Genomic DNA, 12,711 nt, shown 5'->3' with positions numbered 1-12,711 from the left:
TTTGTATTTTTCAAATAGCTAAACCTGAGCAAGCATTTTTGACTTGTTTCCTCAAATTTATTAGTATGAAAAAGAGTACACAAATAACAATTTTTCCTTTGCAGTTAGGTGTTCTAGGCATTATCAATAGTTCTTATTAGCCTTATTACCTTATGGGTTGGTATTATTACCCTTCATTTACTAATGAGGAAAGGGAGTCAGAGAAATTAGGTAACTTGTAGCTAGTAAGTGATAGTGTTGGAGTTTAATCATAGATTTACTTAACTTGAATTACATTGCTTTTTATAGAGAAAAACGTATTTATGAAATCAGCATCTTTGTTTTCAACTAGTTCTATGAGTTTGTAGTTTCAGGTATAGCAAGATAAACAGATGTAAAAGAAGGTACATTTTTAGTGGCTGTATCGTTAAGTTTATCAATGTAGAGGTGCTTAATGAATATTAAAACCCAGGAAAAACAGAGTCAGTATACTTCCCCTGCTTGTCTGAGGACTGGTTTTCCTTTCAAATGCAATCCTCTGTGTCATTTTGCCCCCAAATTGCGCCGTGCATATTTTTTTTTAAATCAATAAATCCACAGTTGTATTAAGAAATATTTTATTAACAAAACAGTAAATTCCACTTGCTTAGCATGTCCAATAATGGATAAATTGGCCTTGCAACAGAAGAACAAAACAAAACAAAATCCTTAGATACCCAGTCACACAGAGCACTAGAAGGGGAGGGTCATGTGGCCTTTCTTTGATGTCTTAAGGATTGACCACCTCAAACATTATTGTGATATTTGTTTTTTAAAAAAGGCAACACATTACATGGATAGAAAAGAAGCAGACTCAATCAGAAAAGTTACAGTCTAGAGATGTAATCAGATTTATGCCAGGTAGTGTGAAATTCTCTATTAACTGCAAACTATGCATGGAACCCTGATACTTTTGGTATGAAGATACTTGGGTTTTTATTCACAACTTTTTCTCTCCCTAGCTCATGTTCCTCTCTTTTCTTTCTCCACTTTAAAAGAAAGGACAAAAACAGAAAAAAAAATTGCTCAATTTTGTGTAGGCCAATAACATTAGAAATTTTTACTGACAATTAGGTTATATCATTGCATGAAATTTTAAAATTTATGTTGGAAAGAAACATTGCAATCAATCCCAAACAACACACTTCATAGATATACTGCTTAAAAATACATTATTTATTTTCTATCATATTTTTAGAATCTTTCCAGATGGAAACTAGTTCAAGCTCAGTAGATCAAATGGAAAAGCAACCATTTCTTTTTAAAACCTCAAGATGTAAATTAGTGGTTTTATATCTACCTTCTTATTTCACTGGCTTTCCCTGAGTAAGACTGAATGAGAGGGGAAAATAAGACATGAAGTTTTTAAAACCTAGCAAATTAAAAAAAAACAAAACAAAACAAAACAAAAAACAAATAAACGACAAAAAAAACTGAAACAAAAGTAATGGATTTAAAATTTTAGTTTTATACCTCTACTTCCTGGGTCATGAAAAGCCTTTAAGACTTTCCATATACAACAATTACTTGACAACCATAGATAGTGGTGATTTGCTATGAATTGTACATGTTTCTAAGGTGTTGTATGTCTGAAATCCAGGCCACTTCTTGGCTTTTTTTTATCATCTAAAGTATTACAAAAGATGTTCTGCATTTTTTTGCCTTTGCTGATTAAAGCTAATTGTAAAGGTATTCGTCTATAAAATCTCGTATCATTTTAGGAGATGTTAAAGTAATGCAACCAATTTTCACTGAGGCATCACCTTCCATTCTAATAATGCTTTTCTTTTGCATTACTTTCTCATACTGATAATTTATTGCTATAATCATCATTGAAACGATATGCAAAAACAAGTGTATAATCTATACTTTCCTACTACTTAATGTGTTAAACTAAAACTGTATTTAATGAGATATATGTAAAACTAGAAATGTTAAAATATAGTCAATCAACAGAGAATAATTTTTTAAATGGATAGTAATACAGAATCAAAAATTACTGAAAATACTTCCTTAGTTGAGAAAGTGTTTACTTTCCAAAACATTTATCATGCACATCAAGTTCAGAGAAAAAAAACATATAATTTTGTTGGAAATGAAGTTTTCAATTGCAGCAGCCAGGGTTAAGGTATAGATCAACCAATTTGCTTCTGTAACCTCCCCACACAATGGGTCATATGCATGCAACAAAATACCATTGATATTCTATTTGATAAGAAAAGGTTCCATTTCATTAGGGAGTAAATTTTTCTTGGGGTTTTTTGGGAGCATGATCTCAATGAAGCAAATCACCCCATTTGTCATCAATACCTTAGCACAACTATCTTCCTTCTTGCTTTTCAATTTGTCAGTAAATATTTGCTATTATATATACGTTTGGGTTTTCCATCCTATCTGATGGATTCCTCTGGATTAGTGTGTGTGTGTGTGTGTGTGTGTGTGTTTGTGTGTGTGTATGTGTGTGTGTTTGTCAATAGTGAATGCATGTGGGAAACGTGAGTATTTTGGGGAGGAAAAAAGATTATACGATACATATGTATATATTTTACCTTCTAATTCACACCTTCAATACAAAAAGTAAAAATTAATTGCAACAGAATGAAGGCTATACATGGAAGAAAAAAAGCTGAATCTTTTTATATACATTCATACATTTCTTTCTTAGAATAAACACTACAGTGTAATTTTATTTTAAAAAAAGTAAGTAATTGTGGCAATTTATAATGGTGGCAAAAAACAAAACAAAACAAAACAAAAAATAACCCTGAAATAATTGTTGCTCTGATGTCATAAAACCCCCTATACTTAGCAACACTTATAACATTGAATTTACCAAAAATGGCTGAAGAGCAGAGATATATTTTGCATTTTCTATACAACAGGCTATAAAACGTCACTTACCACAGTCCAGAAAGCACACAGAGATGGATTTTATATAAACATATGTAATAACATATTAAGCGTGCATGAAAATTTTCCAATGATTTCATCTATGCCCTCTTGTTTTTGTTTTGAAATTTTAGTGTGGAAATGTGCCTTATGTTTCACATTGTTGAAAATAAGGCCTCCATACTTTTTCCTTTTCCTTCACAACCAGAAAGGGGCTTTTTGAATGTGTTCCTACACAAGTCTTCAAAAAAGCCAGCACTTTGTTTCAAATGCAAGTTCCAACCACTGCTCCAGTTGCACCAGGCGGCAAACTCGTACAGGTTTGCAGGTTGAGTCACTCAGATTGACAGTCTTCTCTGGCAATGGGACTAACTGATTTCTCAGGAAAGAGCTAGCACTTTGGCTAAATCCAGGATCATAGGTAGCTTTTTGTGTGTGTGTTGTGTGTTGTTTTTGTGTTGTGCCTTGATGTTTTAATACTCCTTTGCTTTATGAATGCGTGCGGTCATCACTGTCTTTTAGAAATGTTCCAGCAACATAAAGACAGGCAGAGTAAATGGAAACACTGTGGATGTTAGGGAATTTATTGGCCCCGTTTTTTTTGTTTTGTTTTGTTTTTTTCTTTTCTGGAGAAACAAGAGCATGAGATACTTGTTTTTAATTTTTAAAAACAGTCTTTCCTTCCTGATTGCATTCCCTGTCTTCTTTTGTATGTGCTTCGTAAAAAGGAAAGTAAATAAGTTTATATTATGTCTCAGATAAAATGAAGACTATTTCTATACAAGTGTCCTTTTAAGATCTTGGGATCAGACATAATACTCTTTATCCTTGTTTTTCTTATTTTTGTTGGCGCTTTTCGCACTGCTGGGTTGTTTCTCCTTGACAACAGCCCCATTGGACTGTGCTGAGTTACTGATGTAGTTTCGACTCTCGTCCACATGGTATGAGCCTTCATCCCGGTTTCTGTACTTGTACATGGCATAGAGAAGGATGAGGATGCACAGAGCGGCGGCGGCTACTATCCCCACAACCATGCCTGTGGTGCTGCTGGACTCCCGAATCACTTCCGCTGAGCCAGGGTAGGGCTCTCTGCCGCCTGCTCGGGTTGGGTTAGCTATAGGAGAGACGGTGAGAAAAAAAACAACACAGAGTGATTACTGACGTCGCTGAGTGCTCGAGACCTATAACAACATTTACCGTCTTTTTCCATGCCTAATGGAATTGCACCTACTAAAGTGCTTTGGAAAATATACTGCTGTTAGGGGTAGCAATTCTTGTGCCTTGTGGTCACTAAAAACTAGGGACTATGAATCAAAGTACTTGGGGGAGATTCGTTGCCTTTTTTTCTTTCTCTCAGATCCATTTTGTTAACAAGGTCTTATAAGTGCAGCCTCAAATAAGCGCCCTGTACCTCCAAAGGGCCATGTTGATGTGTTAGGTGAAAAACCATAACCCAACATGGAAAGTAAAATCTTAATGACCTGATCTTATAATATTAAAGGGTTATCACTTTAAGAATCAAATTGATGTTGATATATAGAACACTTAGGGCTAACTCTAGACTCTGAATCAGGATAGCTAAATTTAGGATAATTTAAGCAATCGTATTGTCCCCTACAGAAATGATTACAGTATTAGACAATAAGGTAATCCAGGCATTTTGAATTGTCTAATTGCCTGCTTGTAGAAGTGAGATTTTAGTCTCAAACAGATTCATTCCTTTTCTGCTGGAGTGTATTTGTTTACATACGTATGTATGTTATTCATTCATTGGCAGTGGTTGAGAAATCACCAAAACTAAATTTGAGAGGATAAAGTAAGAAAACATTTTTCCTCAGTTTTATATTCTGGAGTCAAAATTTAGTTAGTACCTAATATATGATAAGGGAATGGCTAGCCCACTTTTATTCAACTGGCAAAACCCTCATTCAATTTTTCCAAAGTATAAAGAGTATAAAAGCTCTTCCTTGGATACAAGAAAGGGATTACAGGGTACATTAATGTCTTCTCCAAGGCCTTGTCAGGCACTGGAATTGACCACAGATGGAGAGAAAACGTCCTGCGATTTGGCTTGTTGACCAGGGGAGGGAAAGAGGTGACTCTTTTCCTCTACATAATACACTTTAACAAATTTGAAACAATTTAAAAGAGTAGGAACTATAGAGACATAAGATTCTATCTCCTCTCTGACCCTAGGTCATTTTTCTCCATGGATTGTGTTTTCTGTCTTTCTCTTAATCTCTATCCTCTCCCTTGTCTTACAAAAAGATTACTTTTCATATGTATGGATTAAAAATGCTATAATTTCCAAAATATTATTCTTTATAAATTATGCAGGATGAATTTAAATAATTGCTAGATTTTATATATATATATATATATATATATATATATATACATATATATGTATATATATGTGTATATATATATATATATCAGATAGATATGTATGTGTATATATGTGGTGTGTGTGTGTTTACACACCCCAGAAATTGAACAATTCAAGAAGACTAAAATAGTGTTTTTATTTCACTACTATTAATTAGTTTTTAAAATCTTTCTACAAAAGTTCCTATTAATAATTGGGAATCATTTATCAATCATAGTTCTACCCTGCTTTGTAATTCAGCTTTCAAACATCACCAAGACTTCTGCCTACAGGTGGATTTCTTGCTGTCACGTTCCTTTCCTTCCCCAAATAAAGCCTTACAAATATCGTCACTTACAAAGTAATAGCTTTCAGTTTCAAAGCAGCAATATGCTGTGTTCTGGAGCCACAAAAGGTAGCAGGTGAAACCTTTCTATGCTGAATATGTCACTGCTTGTTTTCCAAAAGCCCGTGCAATGTTGCTGAATAAAAAGCTTTGGAGTTGCTTCTGTGGCCAAGGTAGAAGGAGACAAAGACTGTAATCCACAGCATTTGATTACAGGAAATTAATTTCCTCTCAAGGAGAATAGAACCTACTGCAGGAACTCTGTTACCACCTGACAAACCAAAGGCAGCACTTTCTCTTTCAAATACAGTCATCATGGCTAAAGTCTGCCAATTAGCTCAGCTGCTAACTTTCACTAAATGACACCTTTCTACTTGCTCATTTTGAGTATTCTTTCACCATGGTGTCCCAAGAGCTGAAAAGGGATTTTATTTAAATGTTACCTAAATCTCCCCCCCCCCACATCAAATGGAATGCTTTCATTTTAAGCACATTTTCATAATTATCTCACTTTGTCTGTCAGAAAAGAATGGGGAGAATGGAGTTAAAACTCTATTCGTATAGCTCATGATACGGCTTGAGAGTTTTAATGGAATGCAGGATTAAATTGTTCTATATTAAGAATATATATGTACATTTTTTCTCAGTTAGGAATTGGAATCACAAATGCACTATCTTATCCAAGAATTTAATCTTAATTTGCTCAAATATTTCTGACTATGTTTTCACAACAACTGTATAAGTAACACACTAACAACGATTTAATGTTAAAACTAGAATAAGAATGTAAGGACCAAACTCAAAACCTCAAATGTTTCAATTTTTCCGTAAAGGCATTTGATAACACTTCCTGCTTAAGGAAAATACTTGTCTTTTTATGCAAGTCCAGCCAAAATGTTGCTTACGTCACATGCAGGTCTAAAAACATCTCTAACCCATATGCAAATAAAGATTCTAAATATCATGTTTTTTGTTTTTGTATTTTAAAATAACCAACAAAAAAACCCCGCCAAAACCCAATGAAGAAACTTTTTATCCTTTTTATCCTTGATTCACATTAAAAAATTAATAACCAGCATAGGTATTATTATAGGTCTGTTTGGAATATGCAGTGCTTCTATACCTAATTTATTATTTAATATTTTTTATGTTTATGTTTACAAAGGCTAAGTGATATATTTTTTTCTGCTAAGAGACACTTAACGTGTTCCTAGGACATCTCTCCCAGATGTGCTATAAAAGGTTAGAGAAATTTAAATATATTAATGAACTATAAATGTGGCTTCATTTGTTGATTGTCATTGATGGTCCATTTTGAAGAATATTGAAAAATCTGAGGAAATTTTATATTAATTTAAATATAGAGACTAGTATAAGTAGCTGACAAAACTAAATGCTTTCTTATAAAATTGGGTTAAAATTTTACATAAAAAGTAGTTAACTCTTATCCATTTATGACAATGTGAAGAAAGGAATTTAATCAGGGAAATCCATAAGCAATTCGTATATTTCATGGATTTGAGAATTTTACATTCCCTTTATACTCCATCAGAAACTAAATCAGACATTTTAAATAATTAAAACAATTGTATGTTTTTTCCTCAGCAGTGCTAAAAAATGAATAAAGGAACTACAATTTACTTTCACTCGGTTATCCTTTCTTTGTCCCAACATGTGATGAGAATACTTAAAAAAAAAAACGGGTAAAAGATAACAAAAGAGGGGAGCTGAAAGCACAGAATACAGACAGATTAGCAGTAAGTCCTTGACTGTTCAAAAGTTAACAGATTTGCAGGTAAAAGAAACATAATGTAGCTCATTCTTTACTTTGGGCCCAGAGGCACCAAGAGCCCAGGTCAATGGAAAACTTCAGTAGGACTGATGATAGGCATTGAATAAGCCAGGGCACTTAAGTGTTACTCAGTATGACTGGAAATAGGCAAATAGTCAATTTAGGTGGTAGATGTGTGTTTCAGTTTGCGGCTAGGACACACACACACACACACACACAAGTAGATGGAATATCCTAAGCGTTGACTTCAATTTATATCTTCCATTTCAATTATTTAATTCACATAGTAAAAATCATTGTGAATTACACACAATTTATGTGAACACTACAACAATTGATGATTTTACTTATCGAAGTTTCACCACGTAATTCTATCACCATTTTACTCAAGGATGCCCGACATCACTTTACCCCTCAGCGTCAACTAGAATGGAGTGTGACTGCTCAGTCTATTATATCTGGAGAAAGCACATACGAACACCTTAATGGCGATATGAAGGCTTTTGATTTTTGCTGGCATTTTTACCCAGGTGATTCAGGAGCTATTGATTGAACTGGCAAGGACAGAGCTATCACAAGGGTTTTAACCTCTTTCATAAAAGCCACTTTTCAGCCAAGTGGCTATGGAAATAATCCTGGGACTCATGTATGGATAGTGCTACCTTTAAAGGACAGATGAAAATTGATTTTTAATTCTCTCTCTCTCACTCTCATTTGGCAAGATCTGATGATCTCTGTTCTTTCACATGGTCTGCTTTGGCCCAGATTTATCAAGAATCCTATGTGCTAGCTCTATGAATTTTCTAGTTTTTCATTCTCTAATAGGGATTACTTAGGTAGCCATAGCCTTTCCAGTGTTAGAATAGTTATTAACATATTTCCACATTATACCTTAAAACCAATTTACTCCTATCAGATAATAATTCATTGTGGAAAATGCACAGTAAGTACAAAAGACATATCCTAGTGCCTGGTCACATAAAAAGAATGCATGCATTTGTTGCTTTGCATAAAAAATTAAAAAGTGAAATATTTAAAATTTTAACTTATCCTTACATTTGCTGAGATAGTTATTTTAAACTACCACAACAGGAAAAGAAATTATCCTGATGTATGTTTTTTTCTTTATTTTAGACAGTCCTGGGCACTATATCTGTGAAAGAACATCCTTTCCCCAAATAGGAACTAATTTAAGTCCAGTTAAGAAACACCATGGGACAAATATGTTTAAGAGACACGTTAGGCTGTAGTACAGAGAACTGTTTGTAGCAGGTATCATTTCTTACCAGCTCCTCTGGCCCTCTGTCATCAACCCTGTGCTCTTCTCTGTTCTTCTTCCTATATCGTCCCCCTCTGTAACTCTGCCTTGTGACCCTCTGCAAGCTCATGACTTATCCTTGAAGGCAGCCCTCAGAGAACATGGTGCCTACTTTCAGGTAAATGAAGAAACTCAGGCCAGCAGCGGTCAGGACTCTTTGCCTCTTGTGGTAGGGGCATTACTCACCAAGGTGTTAAATGAGTGACAAAACTTACTGCCAAGTTCCTAATTTCAAAGGATAATATAAAATAGTCGTGACTGGCAAAAAGGTCTACATGGAGTTGTTTCAGCAGAACATGGTCTTTGTGTTTTATACTGGCATGCTTTACTTTAAAATTTAACTTTCTAAACTTGTTTACAGAATAAAGTTATAGGCTTTATCAAGAGAATTATTACCAATTAAAAATTATTATGCAGATTGGGATGTGAGGAGCACATTAAGCCATGAAGCTTTGCATTGGAGGCTATATTTATCTGTTTGCCACCATTTGATTGTACCTAGTCATAACTTTAGTATATGCAAATAGAGAGTACAAAGCCCATATTTACTTAGCACAATAATTCACAACTAAAGTTCTAAATCACTATGCATTTTGAAAGGCACATTTTTGAGCATTCATGACCTTTTCCAAAGAGGTTTTCCTTTGCAATGGAAAGCCTTTGGCATCCTTTGGTTATTCTTTCTGAGACTGGCAACACAGAAATCAAATATTGTTATTAAAAAATAAAGTTGCGCTTGATTTAGTTTTTTGACACACTGAGCAAGAAATGATGCTTCAAGTCCTAATTTTTGTCACCTAGAACGAGGGTTTGGTGGATGATGGTTGTACCTTATATTTCCATTGAAGAGTTCACCAAGGCTATAACCACGCCATCGGATGCTCTTTTTGTCACTCAAATTGTCATTTTTATGAAACTATCTTGTATTCTTGGATGAGCTGTTCTTTCATTGTAATCTTATTATAGTTATGTTGCTTCCAAAGTTAGCTGTGTAGGGTGAGACTGTAGTTTCCAGGGAATTTTTATTGCTGGTTTTATTTCAATACAGACTGTTAGTGTATACATGACTGTCACATCAAGGATGAGGCAAGAGTTTCACTAGTACGTACTGATGACACCGAAAACCCAGCTTTTACGTTTTAAGGAAAAAAATTTTGTAAGACATTGCTACTCTTAAGAAATAATGAAGAATAAAACATACCAATATAAAAATGGAATATGAGCTATATATTTCAAATCAGGAGGGGTATATAAAGGATCATAAAACTCTATAATGTAAGTTTATGTATATATATTTCTGCTACCTGGAATTGTTATATATCCTGTCTTACTATAATTGTTTTTAAAAACTATTGGCAAGATGCATTTATTGATTTTTTTCCTCATTTAGAGTCTTTGACCAGTCTTTGTGGTTTTATCATAAATTAAAAGTAATCAATTTTAAATTTGTCTCCACCCCACCTAGGAAAAGGAGATGCCTAAGATGATCTTATTAGACCACAGTTCTGTACTGTGTTTTAATACCTGTGGAAATTATTATAATTCTAGGATAGCCTTGAACATGGTTTTAGATTTACGGGGAAAGATTTGACTTTTCCAGTACCCAGTTTTATTAATATTGTGAAAATAAAATTGGAATTGTAGGCCCTTGGGACGTTTGTGAATGAGATTAGCACAATTTTCCCCCCACCCCATCTGAAAAAAAAATTTTTTTTTTTTTCCATTTTAGTGCTTCAGTACAATGTAGGTCAGAAGGAACTATGATGTAACCACTTACAAGAGTACATGTTTAAATGCCACAATTGCAAGAAAGAAGGTAAGTAATGATTTATATGTCATGCACTAATTTTGCTTCACAGTGTGGTTTACAGAGAGGTGATGAGTGCTGGATGTTTGAAATCCCTCCCTTCCCTGTAATTCCACCCTTGCCCTGCACATTCTGAAGTTTGCTCCTGCAGGTCAGATAAAAGTCTTACAAGAGGATATGTCTGACACATCTTAGCCCTTCCAGTGAATTGGAGATTCAGAAAGAACTTGGAAATCAATAAGCCTTTCCCATCCACATGGTGCTGGGTCTAACACTTTCCTCTACTACTACGACTTTCAGAGCCATCAAGGCACATATTTGAAGGGAGGTGCAGGGGCCACCACTGTGGGATTGAGCAGATCATTTCTTCACCAGAAATCTAGGTATTGCATGGGAAGGGTTACTAGACACAGAAAAACTCTTCATGTGCCTGGAAGACAGAGAGGACCAACTAGGATAGGCTACTATCTCAAATGGCTCCACATGAAACGGAAAAGACAATGGACAGTCACACCCTGGGTGACTTGGGACACAGTGCACCTAATAGGTTTCTCCCTCATCGCTGGGGGAAACCATAGCATCATGGCATTTACAGAAGCCTGTTCTTTAATTACTCTATACTTTGTAAACTGTGTGGCTACAGGTTAGTCATCTGCAGTCTTCATAAACACTTTACATGACCATTGTGCCATATTTTATTAGAATCCTTGAAAGTGTCATGGTATTTATTAAAGTATCAACATGGCTACTATTCTCATGGTTCTTCAGTCTGCTCACCACTACCTACTCAAATGTGTCTTCGATTTTTCTCAAAGGAAGGTTCAGTAATAGTTGTATTGCTGTCCCCCAACCCCTCTCCCCCATGATACACCTCTAAAAGTTCCACTTTCATGCCTGGCTCCTACGACCTTTTCCCTCCTGCCTGGCTGAATACTACTTATTCCTCAAGGTGTAGCTTAAATTCCCTTTTATGAAGTTTTCTCTAAGAAGACTCACTTCCTCTGTTAACAAATATATGATGAGCAATAGTGATATTCCAGGCACTGAATGTACTAGGTCCTGGGGATGAAACAGATAACCAAACACACTTGACCTCTGCCTTTACAAACCTGGAAATATAATGAGGAAAAGAGACATATGGCAAATAATTACATATTTAAACTTAAGGCAATAGCTGGAACATGTGTGATGAAGGAAAATGGTGGGTACCAGGCCTGGGTAGAACAGAGGTTTCTGTTTTAGATTGGGGATTCAGAATGACTTTTCTGAGTTTGCCACATTTATGCTGAGACATGGAAAATGAGTGGAGAGTAGTCAAGTGAAAAGTGGGCAGAACAGATTTCTAATGAGAAAGAATAATAATGTGAAATGACCTCGAGGAAGGAAAAGGTTTGCTTTTCAGAAAATAAACAAAAGCCAGAGTGGCTACAGCAGAATGAGTTTTGTGGGAGAGAAAATATTTGGTAAACATGAAATTTAACACAAAAATCATAGGCCATTACAATGAAGTCATACCTAATGAGACCAGCATATTTGACTCTATACATAATAATTTTATGTGAAAAAAGATATCACTAACAAAGTGAAAATGCAAAGGAGAAAGAGGAGAAATATTTGTAGTACATATGACAGATCAAGAGTTAATATCTCTAAGATACAAAGAATATGTATTAGTTGATACAAAAAAAGACAACCCACTTAGAAGAATGGACAAAAATATACATAGGCAAGTGGAGAACAGAAGATTCAAATGGGTGATTAAATGTAGGCCAAGATACTCAATTTCATTAGAACAGAAGTCAAAATAAATCAGGAGATTTGACAAATTTGAAGAAATAAAGAAGAAAGAAATAGTGGAATGGTATAATTGTGTTATTATAAATACTATAGGGTGTTTGTTATAATGTTTGTGAGAAAAAAAGGGTAACAGAAGTTTGGTAACAAGGCTGTGGTTAAACAAATTATGGCACACCCACAATCTACAATTTTAACGGAGTTAAAAATAGTAGTTAGAGTTAAATCTGTTGACCTGAAATATGTCCATAACACATTAGGAAAAGAGAAGAAGTTCAGTTCATATAGCATGCTTCCATTTTTATAAGGTGAGAGAAAAAAACAACATTGTATTTTATATATGTTTATAGGAACCTAGTGAAAGGTCTACAAAAGAGTC

At 34.7% G+C, this 12,711-nt stretch overlaps 1 protein-coding gene across 36 annotated transcripts in view; it reads right to left on the bottom strand.

Annotated features, from left to right (window-relative positions):
• Window positions 1-579: 579 nt before the first annotated feature.
• Window positions 580-12,711, bottom strand: part of NRXN1 (neurexin 1) — a 1,058,790-nt gene continuing 1,046,658 nt past the window's right edge. For 27 of the 36 annotated variants that reach the window (XM_074331970.2, XM_088796166.1, XM_088796171.1 and 24 more), the window contains one exon: window positions 3,503-4,021. In XM_074331970.2, coding sequence (XP_074188071.2) covers window positions 3,714-4,021 — 308 coding nt within the window. In that variant the 3' untranslated portion in view covers window positions 3,503-3,713. Of the gene's footprint in view, window positions 4,022-12,711 lie in introns of all 36 variants that reach the window. The other 9 variants (XM_088796164.1, XM_088796168.1, XM_019719236.3 and 6 more) reach the window with 2 other exon arrangements.

Source organism: Rhinolophus sinicus, chromosome 2 (genome assembly GCF_057876585.1).
Source record: "Rhinolophus sinicus isolate RSI-liver-muscle chromosome 2, RSI-T2T, whole genome shotgun sequence".
Lineage (NCBI taxonomy): Eukaryota > Metazoa > Chordata > Mammalia > Chiroptera > Rhinolophidae > Rhinolophus > Rhinolophus sinicus.
The sequence above is the reverse complement of the archived record's forward strand: the minus strand, read 5'-3'. Positions and strand labels throughout refer to the sequence as shown.